The following is a 14958-nucleotide window of genomic DNA, read 5'->3' on the forward strand; positions in this document are numbered from 1 at the left end:
CCCAGTGCAGAACTCCTAGATGGGACAGGGCTGGGTCTTCGCCCCTCACTCATGTCCCAAATCCCTTGTGGTGACAGCTCCTGTTATCTACCTCCTTTCCCACTGGTAGATCCCCAAGTCCTCAATCCCCATTCCTGCAGTCTTTGACTCATCTCTTGTCCTAGCCCTTCACTGCGGCCTGTTGCCCAGGCTCAACATTTCACTGATGGATCTCAGGCTCCGAGGTGCTTCTCTGGGGAAAAGTCTCTTCATCCAGTTGCTTGGTGGAGACTGGTTCAAACCACCCATGGGAGATCCCAACCTGACCATTCCTCATCTGGTGACAGGGTGGGGAGAGAGACTGGGCAAGCTCAGAGGAGAGTGGGCTGTGGGAGGTCAAGAACCAGGGAACCTACAAGGGGGAAGGAAGACTGAGAACAGCAACGGTCACCACATGGGACCCGGGGATGAGGAAGGCAAAGACCCAACCCTGCCCCATCTAGGAACTCTACACTGGGGAGAGGAGTGTGGGGGATGAGTTATAATGGAAGGAGGGGACAGAGAGGGGTTTGACACAGGGGTAGACATGAGTGGAGCAGGGGAGCTCTGAGCTATTGAACAGCTTAAAAGCAGGGTGAAAAGTAGACATGGTGTAAGCAGTAACGGCAGGTAGAAGAGATGCTGTTGTGGGTGCAAAATGGGAGTTAGGAGTAAGGGAGGAGACAGGAGCAGAAGGTGGGGGTTAACTGATAAGGGAAGAGGCGGCAATTAGTGTTAGGGGAGGATACATAGCAGAAGGCAAGGAGTAAGGTAGGGGAGGAGATAACTGATCAAAGCAAAGTAATGAACTGCTCATGTACATCCTACTGTCACTCATTAACAGTTTGTTCGTTTGCTTTGATCAGCTGCCACATATTAACAGTTTGTTCGTTCACTTTGATCTAGTCCCATTACAAAGAAGATTATATCAAAGCGAACGAACAAACTGTTAATGCACCGCAGCAGGGCCCATATAAATGGTTCTGTACAGTGGTGAGCTTTTACAATGGAGCTGAAATAAATGGCAAAATTCACAGGTTCTCTGACGAGCTGTGACCACGGTGACAGAATTACATCCCTACAAATAAGAAACCAAATGGATCCATAAACAAGGGCAGACTACCTCCATACGAACAGCTAACATCACCACTGTTTCTTCCAGTCCCTTCTCCTAATTTATCCACATAACCACAATCTTTTCTGGTTGAGTTACAGTCAGCTGACCTTCATCCAAGCCCAAAACCCAGCAAGACATTGTGTCAACCAATCAACTACAAACAGCTGGATCCAATGAAATACAAACATGTAGAGCTGTGTGTGTTCTCTGCCTACTGGAGACATCACAACCCATATTACCTCAACCTCTTTTTCCCCTCAATGACCACACATCGGCTTAAAAGAAGCGAGCACAAGAAGAGAATCTTGGTAATATACAAGGGTATTTACAGAGCACCTATCAGGATAACCATTTATTACTGCACAAAAATTAAAAAACATAGCAAAGACTGCTTAGTGGGCAGTCAGCAGAGATTTTAAATTAGAGTTAGTCCTATTTGAAGAGCTGTTGCTTTTGAACATGCTATTTAGTTTCCTTCCATCCTGGTTCTCTGAATAATGCTACGGTGAAGGTGTGTCTTGCATAACTATCAACTTCTACCTGTACTTCATCAACTTCTATCCTCTGCTTTTTACTAGCATACAGAGTATCTCCTTTAATAAATCCTCCTCTAATGGATAATGTCTGTCGGAATGTGCTTCCATGCAGCTGTCAACTTCCCCCAGCCCTTAGTTTAAGAACTCCTCTACAATCTTTTTAATTTTACATGCCAGCAATCTGGTTCTGTTTTGGTTCAGGTAGAGCCCATCCTTCTTGTATAGGCTCCTCCTTTCCCAAAAGGTTCCTCAGTTCTTAATAAACCTAAATCCTTCCTCCCAACACTATTGTCTAATCCATGCACAGAGACCCTGCAGCTCTGCCTGTCTAACTGGCCACGTACATGGAACTGAAAGCACTTCAGAGAACACTACCATCCAGGACTTTAATCTCTTACCTAACAGCCTACATTTGGCCTCCAGGAACTCTCTCCAACCTTTCCTACTTCTCTTACTGACTGCTGCTATTCGATTTTTAAGGGTCATGCTTGATTCATCCCTGACCCTGAGGTGTAATACCATCTTAACGGTCAGGTGCAAATGCCCTAAACAGAAAGTGAGGCAAAAGTGATAGCTAGATCCTCAAAGCAAACGCTTTGGTCTTTTCTGGATTCAATTTAAGTATGCTGGTCTTCATCCAGACTCCAGTCTCCCTCAAGCTCTGTTTTATCTGTGAGATATCCGTGTCTGCACTAGACGAAAGAGATTCATAAAGCTGCATCTCATCAGCATATTTTTGGCATCGAAGCTCATGTCATCTTACTATGTCCCCTAAGGGCTCTATGCAGATGCTAAGCAGGAGCAGAAAAAAGAACTAGGCCTAAAGGATTCCACATATCTAGGCTTATGGGGAAATACAGGACTTCCCCATCATGACTTATCACTGATTAGAAAAGAATAAAACTAGGAAAGTGCACTTGTTTACTCATGTCATAAAATGTTAAGTGATTCAGCAGCAACTTCTGATCAATTACGTCAAATGTAGCAGTACAAGTTGAGTATTCTTCGACTAGTCTCACCTTCATCATCTAAAACCGGGCTTCATTGGTGCAACAAGCACAATCTTGTTTTCCCTGCCCATCTTAAACCAGATTAAGAGGCATCCAGGATTTCTGAAGAGATTAGGTGCTGCTGGAGGGATAGCTCAGTGGTTTGAGCATTGGCCTGCTAAACCCAGGGTTGCGAGTTCAATCCTTGAGGGGGCCATTTAGGGATCTGGGGCAAAAATTGGGGATTGGTCCTGCTTTGAGCAGGGGGTTGGACTAGATGACCTCCTGAGGTTCCTTCCAACCCTGATATTCTATGATTCGATACCACCTTCTTGGTCATCATGCCCAGCAAGGAGAGGTTTTACAGCTAGCAGAGGTATTGGCATGAAGTATTTGTTTCTTGAGGACAGACTAAACTATTGAATGTTTTCCCCACATCACAAAAGGATAAAAATTATAGTGGAAAACTACCCTTTAAAATAAGTGTAAATATTAATTGTAAAACTCATCTCAAACCTTGCCATTTAAAAAGTCTACTCTCCTCCCATCACACTCTTGGCTGGTTACCGTCACTTTGTTTTAAGCTAGCAGCACAAAGACACATAGTTGTGTCTGACTAGCTGAATGAAATTACTTACGTTGAAGTCAGTGCATAAAATATTAGACCTCTCAAAAAAAAAAAATCCAAATTGAGAGTTTAAAATTCTGATGGGGTCTGATGGCAGGTGTTTGTTTAAACAGAAAAGTTACTTTTAAACTTACATTCACAGCAGTAATGTTTGTAACTAAGTGGAAAAAGAACAGTATCATGCAAGACTCAGATAATTTTGCTAGGAAAGCCCAAAACAGATGTTTGACAGATTTTGCATGCCAATTACCCAGAACATGCACTGTATTCAAATATTCTTAGTCTTCCTACATAACTGACGGTGCCCCACTTACAGACAAAATTAACGCTGAGTAAAGTATTATAAATTCACCTTTTTTCATAAGAATGTGAACGGGACTGGAGATCTCGAGACCGTGATCTTGACCTTGACTTCCTTCCCGATTTCTTACGGCTGTATGTTCTACTGTCTGAAGAACTACTTGAAGATGAACGTCTACGGTGTTTCTTTTTTCTTTTGTTTCTGTTTTCTTCTTCTGTATCTGATGAACGACGTCCCATTTTTACAAGCTATTTAAAAACAGCAAAAAAGTTATAAAATTTAGGATTGCAGCGTGCATTTATTTTTATAAGTGCTAGATAGATGCCTGTAAGTAATACTGTAGCTTACACAAGTTACTACGTGGTGGTGGAGGGCAGCGGAAGAAGGGAAAAAACCTACCTTTTTAAGTTCCTAGTTGCCTAGCCATTTTGCACAACAGAGATCAGCAGCCTTATGTTTGTAAATCAACACATTAAAATGAGTTATTTTATCAGCATTTTAGATTTAAAAAATATTATGGTATTAAATTTGTTACAAACTGCGAAGTACCTTTACAAGCCAATTAATCCCAGTCAAAAAGTTCTGGTAAAAACTGGCTTCTACACCAGACTGTTGCATTTTATCTTTAATATGTTTCTAGTCATTTTTTGTCTTACTCTAATACTAGTTTTTCAGTACCCACTTTAAGGTAAAAGGTGTTAGGATATATACATGTACATCTCTAAACCAGAGACCTTGTTTGAAGAACATTCTTAGCTAATACTGTACTATTGTTTACTTGTTTAATTTACAATTCTGCAAAGGAGGATATAGTAATGCAACTTTATGGTCTGAATAATGCTAACCTATCAATTTCTAGCAATGTAATTACTTTCTGTTGTTCATTTAAGTATTTGTTGACTGTGTATTCTTCAAGTCACTAGCACTCCTATTGTCATAATGAAAAGTATACACAAGATAAAGTTCCTCTGGAAATTATAAGTTATATTATCATAGGATGAAAGCTCTTTTATAGTTAGGCTGATTGAGGTGTTCACTTCAAAACCACACAATTTTAAATGGTTTTACTTCAAAACCAGATCTATAAATATTAAACTTTAGACATGTTTCTTGATCCCCAAGGTGTTTACTTGGATAAAGTTTCACATTTATACATTTGGATAAGGCTGTAAAAAAAAAAACTGCCATTCATTTAACTGCTGGGGAGACCATCTTTTCTTAGTTTGGAACTCATAAGAAATCCATTTTTATTGCTATCACTTCATAATTAAAGAAATATTATGCCTATAGAATTTTTCAGGCTGTAAAAATGGACAATGCTTTAAATCCTTTTTTGTTCCAGTATCACCATTCCCACCCACCCAAGATACTAAGATATCCCTCCTCAGACTACTGGCACTTAACATGAGGCCTTCGTCCCAAAAATGAGCAATTATTTGGGGGCTCTCTGGCTACATCTACATTAGGAAATTGGGACCCATAATTCTCCATTAATAGCACTGGTGTAAGTTGTAGAGTAGAAAGGGCTGAAGCATTTTTAATCACAATATCATCTAACCTTAACCAATAGTGAAGAATTACAGGTCCTAATTTTCCTAGTATTGCCCTTTGAATTCCACTAGTCTTTTCCTGGCCCCCAGCCTTTGCCCCTCCCCACTCCTTTCAATCACCTAAAGGGCAGAACCCAGTCTGCAGTAAAGGAGCAGAAAAATGGAACCAAAGAGAACTTCTCGATTATGGTCATTTAAAGTAGTGCTTCCCAAACCATGAGTTGTGGCTCCTGGGGGAAGCCACAAGTGTTTGGGAACAAAAACTGAATCAATATGCTGGTTTGGGAGTTTCTGCACCCCTAATTAAGAGACTATTAAACTAGGTTTAAAAATCACCTGTGTCTCTTATCTATGACTTTGCATCTTATGCTGCTGCTGCCTGGACAAGAAACCTCTCTGTACCCTCTGCTCCTGCAGGGGACCTTCAGCCAAGAGACTTCGCACTGGAGAAAGCATTTGTCAGGAAGTCTCTCAGCTGAAAGCCCTCTGCTGGAGGAGAAGGCAAAGAGAGGCTCCCAGTGCAGGTGGTGGCAGCGGCAGCGGCACTAGCAGATAGGGAAAGGGGGCTGACGGAGACACAGATATGTGTCAGCATTATAACTGAATGATTATCAAGTTCTAAACTACATGTAGCAAACCTTCGCCTGAAGATCATAGAATCATAGAAATCTAGGGCTGGAAGGTAACCAAGAGATCAGTTAGTCCAGCCCCCTGTAATGACCCATGATCAAGTATACCTAGACTATCCCTGAATGTTGTTTGTCTAGCCTGTTCTTAAAAACCTCCGAGAATGGGATTCCACAACCTCCCTTGGAAACTAGTTCCAGGGTTTAACTACCCTATAGTTAGAAATGTTTTACTTATATCTAACCTAAATTTCCCTTGCTGCAGATTAAGCCAATTATTTCTTGTCCTACTTTCAGTGGATGTAGAAAACAGTTGGTTACTGTCCTCTTTATAATAGCCTTTAACATATTTGAAGACTTATCAGGTCCCCCTCCATCTTCTTTTCCCAAGACTAAGCACGCCCAGTTCATTTAGCCTTTCCTCACAAGACAGATTTTCTAGAGATTTGAATCATTTGTGTTGCTCTTCTCTGGACCCTCTCCAATTGGTCTCCATCTTTCTTTAAAAGTGCGGTGCCCAGAATAGAAAATACTACTCCCCAGCTGAGGCCTCACCAGTACCAAACAGAGTAGGACAAATGTATCCTGGGTCTTACACACAACACTCCTGTTAATACACCACAGAATGATATTGCCTTTTCATGTTCAATTTGTAATCCACCAAAAAAAACCACCTCCTTTTCTGCAGTGCTAATGACTAGCCAGTCACTCCTCATTTTGTAGCTATGCATTTAATTTTCCCCTTCCTAAGTGTAGTACCTTGGACTTCTCTTTATTGAATTTCATGTTGTTGATTTCAGACCAATTCCCCAGTTTGTCATGGTCACTATGAATTCCAATCTTGTCCTTCAAAGTGCTAGGAACCCCTCCCAACTTGGTGTCATCCACAGGTTTTATAACCTTGCTCTCCACTCTACTGTCCAGGTCATTAATGAAAATATTGACTAGTACCAAACTCATGAAACACCCTTCCAGGACCCCACTACATACATGTCCCTCTCCTACTCCCCCCCCCACCCCCAAGTTTGACAGGAAACCATTGATGACTACTCTTACTACAGTCTTTCAATTGGTTTTCAACCACCTTATAGTAACTTCATGTAGGCCATATTCCCTAGTTTGCTTACGAGAATGTCATGTGGGTCCTTGTCAAAAACCTTACTAAAATCAAGAGTGTCACATCTACTGCTTCCCCCCATCCACTAGGCCAATTACTCTGTCAAAGAAGGAAATTAGGTTGGTGTGGCATGATTTATTCTTAACAGATCCACATTGGCTACTACTTATCTTATACTAGAAGATTATTTTAATAAAGTTAAACAGAAAAGTAGACAATACGATAGTTACAATTTGTTTGTATTTTCAGGTCTCGATATTACTGCAGAAAGTCCTCAGCCACAGCGTGTCTGTGTTAGTAAATAAAACTATGAGAACAGGGAAACTGCAGAGGTGTTTAGAAACCAAATGCCAGAATTTGTAAATAAGAGCTGCAATGTCTTCCTTTGGAAACAATAGGAAAACCAAAAAAAAACCCAGGTGTAACAAAGCAACTATTCTTCAAAAAGCCTTTGAAAGCATCTTACATGGTGGCCATGCAAGTTGTAAAATGCAGACAAGCACATACCATTGGCAATATCCTTCTACTTCCAATAGCAATAGATATGGGTAGAATTGTGATTGAGAAACAAGCAGCGGTGGCAATGAAAGCCATTCCTGTCTCAAATAATACCATCCATTGATGTACTGATGATCTTGCAGAAAATGTCCAGGATCAGTTGACAGAGCAAGTTAAGAGTCTGGATTCATCAAGCTGCTGTGCCAAATACTTAAATATAGCCAACAGGGCTCAGATTCTGTGTCATATGAGATTTATCAGAACAGTTACAATAGTTAAAGAACTTTTATTTTGCAAAGAAATCCCAACCCAAGCTGGTGAGAAAATAATCAAGATCCTTGATAACGTCATAGTGGATGAAGGTCTTAACCAGACTACGTGTACAGGGCTATGCACAGACGCGGCGAAAGCAGCCATGACCAGAAAGAACAGTGGGGTTGCAGCACAAGCAAGCAGTGCTTAATTTGTGCGAGGGCTTGCCAGGGCTGAACCCCAGCACTTCTAGACTTGGCAATTCATAGCCCCAGCATCTCTTCCTGCATCAGTTACACGTCACTCAGCTGCCAGAGGAACAGCCAGAGCCCTGGCATCTCTTTCATTACAAATTAAGTACTGAGCACAAGTAAATAAAGTGGCACCTGCTAAAATTTGGACACACTACATGATTCATCACAAACATGCAACCTAAAGTATATTAGGCCCTCAACGTTATTATTAAAATGGTTAATTTCATAAAATCCCAAACAGTAAACACATTTACCTTCTATTTCACAGTAAAGTCAGATGCACTGTACCACTTTTCCACATGACAACTATCTTTGAATGGTGTGATGCAATCCAAATTTTCCTCCTTGGGAAAACAGACCTTGCAGACTACATGCATAATGTGGACTTCTTGCCTACATTAGTTTACAGGGTGGATGTATTTGACAAATGGTATGTACTAAACCTACCACACCAAGGTAAGAATATAAATATACTAGATATGCAAGAAAAAAAATGGAGATTCATGAAACAGCTTTGCCTTTGAAGAGCCCACAATGAAAAGGGACCTGCCAAGATGTTTCCCACGTTAGACTTTTTCAAAGAACAGAATGAAAGTTATCAAAATGCTGTTAAAGACAAAATACTCATTCATTCGTCTGGATTGTACTCCTATTTTGATGAATACTTTCCAGGAGCTGAACATGAATCTCCAGATACCAGTTGGATTTGAACCTCATTCTTAACAAGAGTTGATTCTATTCCAATCTGAAGTATTCCAGCTCACAAAAATCTCCTCGAATTATCAAATGATCATACACTGAAGACCAAGTTTTCAAATCTAACAAGCCAGTTTTCAAATCTAACAAGCCGTTGCAGATTTCTGTTAACGGGGAGTACAAGGAACTCTGTGATGAAGATATGAAAGTGGTGCTTCCATTCGCTGAGAGTCTGGGCTTTCAGCAATGATTTCTGTGAAAACTAAGCTTAGAAGTCATTTAAGCCTGGAAGATGACCTACTTATAGTGCTATCAGAAATTTAGCCAAACATTGCACCACTATGCAGCTCAAAACAGGCCCACTCATCTCACTAAAATCGTAAGCCGTGACCGAACATGACCAAAAAAATCCATATTTTCAAATTATAGTTTGTTTTTTAAATGGGACTAGATAGGATTATACAATTAAAACAGACTGTATGTAGTTGACTAAAGTTGCAGTACCATCCAAACCCTAATGTCCCTTTTGAATGTAGCATTCTGAACTCTTGTATGTCATGTCCTGAGTCAGAAAAAGAAACAGTATTTGGTTGTGGGGAGCTACCAACTTCTAAAATACCTGTAATGGACCTTTACGTACTAAAAACCTGAGAGCCAGATCCTGCAAGGTGCTCAGCATCATCATCAACTACCAGTCGCTGCAATCTTCAACACCCTGTAGGACTAGACCTTTAGTCAGCTCACTCTTAGTAAGTCACTTTTGAAACATATGCAACTCCCAACAGTAAGTACCCACCAAAACCAGCAGCACCTCATACTGCCAAAATACCATTAGATGGCAATTTTTGAAATAAAAAGTGCTACTTTGAGTGCATTATCAAAGCAATTTATTCTATACTGAAATTGACTTCTTGAGTAAGTTCAAAATAGGTACTGAAGCAATATTTTAGGGTCCAATTTTTATATCATTTAAATAAACATTACTTCATTTACAATTCTGTAGATTAAAAATTCATGACAGCAAGATTAAGGAAATATAGCACAGGGAAGCACTGAGTACAAGAGACTCATTTCTAATGAGATATTCACTACTTGATATGTATATTGTTCTGACTCATCATATTACACTTCAGCATATACATCATCCCCTGATCCACTTTAAAAAAAATGCACTTTTTCATTAAAAACCTAAAATTGTATCTAGAAGTATATCAAGCTAATGAAGCAGACAGCATAAACAACTGGCAACACTATTAATTCGTAAAATCAATTATGTAGTTTCCAATACATTTTTGGAGGAAAAATAAATTTTCCTGAACTAACTAAAAATCTAAGATATGCTCTTCAATTCCTTTAAAAATGCTTTACAATGGGTGGCACCATACCTTATTTACTGCACATTATTATTCAAAACCTGCTCTGAAGGTATTATTAATAATTTCCTCCTAGGCTTTTCTATAGCACTCATGATTATAATATCTGAGTGCTCCACAAACATTTCTGCAAGATGACAGAGTATTATCCCCACGTAGATTGAGGTCAGAAGTATCTGTTAATTCTGGGTGCCCAATTTGAGACACCAGAGGACCTGTTTTTTCAGAGTACTTAGCATTACACAGCACATCATATGTTCAAAGCACAGCTCCTCTTGACACCAGTAGCAGCTGTGAGTGTTAAACACTTGTACAAAACAGACCCCAACGTCTTAAGACAGACACCCAGAATATGAGGAACACAATTAGTGACCACCTGAGAAAAGTGGTTTAAGTGACTTCCCTAAGCATCACATAGAAACTCGGTGGCACAGGAAGATATAGAATCCAATTCTCCAGGGCAGATTTCTACTGCCTTCACTATGAAATCATCCTCTCTCTTCCTGCAGTCCCTGCCTTATTCACCATACATCTTCCAAGGCTCTTTCAGGGAAGCCATAGGCACAGGTGTGTACCTAGCACAGTTCATGAACCCCAACACCTGTACTTTCTGCAACATGATGGAGACCCTGGCGCACATCTACATACAGCGCATCAGGCCACAGCCCCTCTTCTGTCTTCTCCAGAACCTCTAAATGAGGCTCTGGCTGCACTTTTCCCTGCACATCCTGATCCTGGCACACCCCATCCGTGGCTCCTCCGTCACAAGACCTCCTCGTCAACCTCCTCCTGGCATTGGTCAACATGATCATTCGTCAGTCCAGGAGGAAGAAGCTGTATCGGGGGTGTGCTCTGCAATTATGGGGCCTATGTCCAGTCCTTTGTCCGTTCACACTTCCAGACAGAATTCCTCAGGGCAGTGTCCACTGACTCCTTAGAAACCCAATGAAATTTGACATCATATTGATATCCAGACAGCTCCTCAGGAGGAATGAAGCCTTTGATTAAATCCACTGCACAGACCTCTGCCACTTGAGCTAATGGAGTAACTGTTAGCAGTAGTAGAGTTCATCCTCCTCTACTGCTCCATGTAGAGGATGACGAGACACACTTTGCCAGTGGGTTTGACAGATATTTGCTCACAGCAGAGGAATGAGGAGACTCGGGAACCTTGGATTCCATTCCAGTCTCTGGGGAGGAGTGTGCCCATTTCCCCCACAGGCTTGACCCCTTCTGCCCTGTCTCCTCTAACCAGACCCTGGTACCAATCCTGTCTCTTCCCTGTCTCATCCCAGCCTACTCGCCTGCCCAGTATGCAACTCCTCAAACTTCTCATCCCACTCCCAATCTCAGCCTTCAGACTCCTCATCCAAGTCCCAGGGTCTCCCATCAGTTCCAATCTCCTAGCTGACTCAGCCTCTCACTGCACAGTGTCCCTGATCAACTCCTGGATTTCTACCTGGAAAACCCCGGGGTGGGGTACAGAATAAATTCTGCTTCAAAGACTGAATTCCTGACAAATCACTCCTTTTGCTGATAATGAGCATTCACAGAGGGACTCAAAGAATGGCAGCATGCCTTCTGTTGGACCAGTGCTGACAGAAGAGAAGGCAGTCACAAAAAGGACAGAAGCCCAGCCAAACTGCTCCAATGTCTGCAGATCTGAGGGTGTCCTTTTACATGAATCCACTTAATCTGTAGCATTTGGAGACTTCTCCCCCCTCCGCAGCCCACAAAAACTACTCAGAGAGGAAGATTTCATTAAAAAAAAAAAATAAGTTCACAGAACTGTTCCGAAGGAGAAACACACAGGAGGCAACAATCTGAACCATTTTTGCTATTATCTGACTAACAACCAAAGTAAAATGTGTTGGTGGTCTCAGTCCACTTTCCACATTACTTCCAAACAAGCACCTACACCACAAATACCAACACAGCCACCATAATTGGCAATCTCGGCAAAGATGCCTGGGAACAAAGATGCCTGAAATGTGCCACTTACGTAACATGAACACACACCGCCACTGGCCATATCATATCATTATTGTGTAGGTAAATAAAGGATTTGACTATACAATTTTGTTGATCTGGCATTTCTCACAAGCTCTAAATTTTCAGTTAAGAAATTATTTCTTAGACATTGTAAGGGAACAATTTCCATTAATAATACCAACATCTATCTTTTACATAGCACTTTTTAACTTTAGATGTCAAAGCGCTTTACAAAGGAAGTCAGAATCATTATCCCCATTTTACATACGGGGAAACTGAGGCACCAGAAGGGAAGTGACTTGCCCAAGGTACCCAACAGACCAATGGCACAGCCAGGAATCGAACTCAGGTCTCCTGAGTGCCCATTCAGTGCCCTATGGCCCAGGTAATCTGCCTCTACAAAACGTTTCAGTCAATACTACTGTCAATTACATAAAATTCATTATAAAACCTGTTTCAGAGTAGCAGCTGTGTTAGTCTGTATCCGCAAAAAGAAAAGGAGTACTTGTGGCACCTTAGAGACTAACAAATTTATTTGAGCATAAGCTTTCGTGAGCTACAGCTCACTTCATCGGATGCATGCAAATAAATATGTTAGTCTCTAAGGTGCCACAAGTACTCCTTTTATTGTAAAACCTGTTTTTCCATATTGCAAACTAGTTATTTCAAGATATTAAAGACATGTATAGTAATTAGTTCATATTGCCTTACCTTGGAAGGTCACAGGTAATCTACATTTGTTTCAATAACTTTACCACTTTGATTGGACCTGCCCACTGATTTAGATTGTAAAAAAATAACCAGTTTCACATTAAAGTTACAGGTTACTTTCATTCATCTCAATCTCAGACTGCAATTTCTAATATTTCTTATGGGACATCCTAAAGTAGCTCCACACAACTTGTTTACTCATCAGATACCACACCAAAATTCTCTGTGCTATTGTGCTGAACTAGTTCAAAAGTTCGACAAGTATACTTAACATGGAAGCTTATTTATTTTAATGTTAGTTATCTACCATCTTACTAGACAGCTAATGTATTCCAAAATATCTTTCCATAGCTGGAAGATGTAAGCAACATCCAGAAAAGCTCCTAACCTGAACAGAGAATTAAAATATCTAAAACACAAGATGTGTAATATTAACCATAGTGCACAATATAGATGGAAACAGAATCATAAAAGGAAATGGAATGTAGCTACAAATTGTCTTTCCTATACCAGGCATCTAAAGTCACTTAAAGGGTCTTATCCCACTTTCAATTAAGGAAATTAGTGTTACGTCACTGATGTCAGTGGGAGCAGGATCATATCCAAAGAAGCTAGGGTTGTTTAATTATAGTAATGACATTCCTGTGGAGGCAGAGCACCCACTATATGGAACACTCAACAACAGTATCTACACAGGGGTGGCCAACCTGTGGCTCCGGAGCCACATGCGGCTCTTCAGAAGTTAATAGGCGGCTCCTTGTCTAGGCACCGACTCCAGGGCTGGAGCTACAGGCACCAACTTTCCAGTGGTGCTCACTGCTCAACCCCTGGCTCTCCCACAGGCCCTGCCCCCATTCTACCCCTCCCCTGAGCCTGCACTGCCCTCGCTCCTCCCCCTCCGCACCTCCTGCACACCACAAAACAGTTGTGTGTGGGGAGAGAGGGAGAGGCGCTGATCAGCATGGCTGCCAGTGAGCAGGAGGCACTTGCAGCTGGGGGGGGGAAGCTGATGGGGGGCTGCTGACAATGTGGCTCTTTGGCAATGTACACTGGTTAATTCTGGATTCTTCTCAGGCTCAGGTTGCCCACCCTTATCTACCCGTCTGAACTTGAATGGAGCTGTGGGAGTTCAGCACTTGTGAAAAATCTATGTCAAGTTGTACATCCAACAGCTGAGGAATTCAAAAATAAAATCAGAGGCTGCTTTTGAATACGTTGGTCCAAGTGTTTCCCTCTCCCCTGAGGACAGCTTAAAAGACCCACACAAACAAGAAGGGAAACTAACCAACTACACAGAGGAAGCAGCAAAACTGACTATATGTTCAGTGCTGCCAAATGTAGAAACAAACAAGAAATAGAGACCATATTCTAATTTATTTCAGTTAAATTAATTTAAGATGTTGCCTGTAACAGTAGTAAGTGAAACGAAAATTTCAGTCAAAAGTAATCTTTAAATTGATAGATTTCAGAGTAGCAACCGTGTTAGTCTGTATCCGCAAAAAGAAAAGGAGTACTTGTGGCACCTTAGAGACCAACCGATTTATTTGAGCATAAGCTTTCGTGAGCTACAGCTCACTTCATCAGATGCATGCAGTGGAACAGCCGTGCGGAACACAATGCCATCCACAGCCTCAGAAACAACTCTGACATCATAATCAAAAAGGCTGACAAAGGAGGTGCTGTCGTCATCATGAATAGGTCGGAATATGAACAGGAGGCTGATAGGCAGCCCTCCAATACCACATTCTACAAGCCATTACCCTCTGATCCCACTGAAGGTTACCAGAAGAAACTACACCATCTGCTAAAAAAAACTCCCTGAAAAAGCACAAGAACAAATCCACACAGACACACCCCTAGAACCGCAACCAGGGGTATTCTACCTGCTCCCCAAGATCCATAAAACTGGAAATCCTGGACACCCCATCATCTCAGGCATTGGCATCCTGACAGCAGGATTGTCTGGCTATGTGGACTCCATCCTCAGGCCCTACGCTACCAGCTACCATCTTCGAGACACCACTGACTTCCTGAGGAAACTACAATCCATCTGTGATCTTCCTGAAAACACCTTCCTAGCCGCTATGGATGTAGAAGCTCTCTACACCAACATTCCACACAAAGATGGACTACAAGCCATCAGGAACAGTATCCCCAATGTCACGGCAAACCTAGTGGCTGAAATTTGTGACTTTGTCCTCACCCATAACAATTTCACATTTGGGGACAATGTATACCTTCAAATCAGCGGCACTGCTATGGGTACCTGCATGGCCCCACAGTATGCCAATATTTTTATG

At 41.5% G+C, this 14958-nt stretch overlaps 1 protein-coding gene across 1 annotated transcript in view; it reads right to left on the minus strand.

Moving 5' to 3' along the window:
* RSRC1 (arginine and serine rich coiled-coil 1) overlaps positions 1-14958 on the minus strand; it is a 369693-nt gene that overhangs the window by 352399 nt on the left and 2336 nt on the right. The window contains exon 2 of the mRNA XM_084638898.1: positions 3641-3837. Coding sequence (XP_084495024.1) covers positions 3641-3828 — 188 coding nt within the window. The 5' untranslated portion in view covers positions 3829-3837. The remainder of the gene's footprint in view (positions 1-3640; positions 3838-14958) is intronic.

The sequence above is a fragment of the Lepidochelys olivacea genome, assembly GCF_965140295.1.
Source record: "Lepidochelys olivacea isolate rLepOli2 genome assembly, chromosome: 9".
NCBI lineage: Eukaryota > Metazoa > Chordata > Testudines > Cheloniidae > Lepidochelys > Lepidochelys olivacea.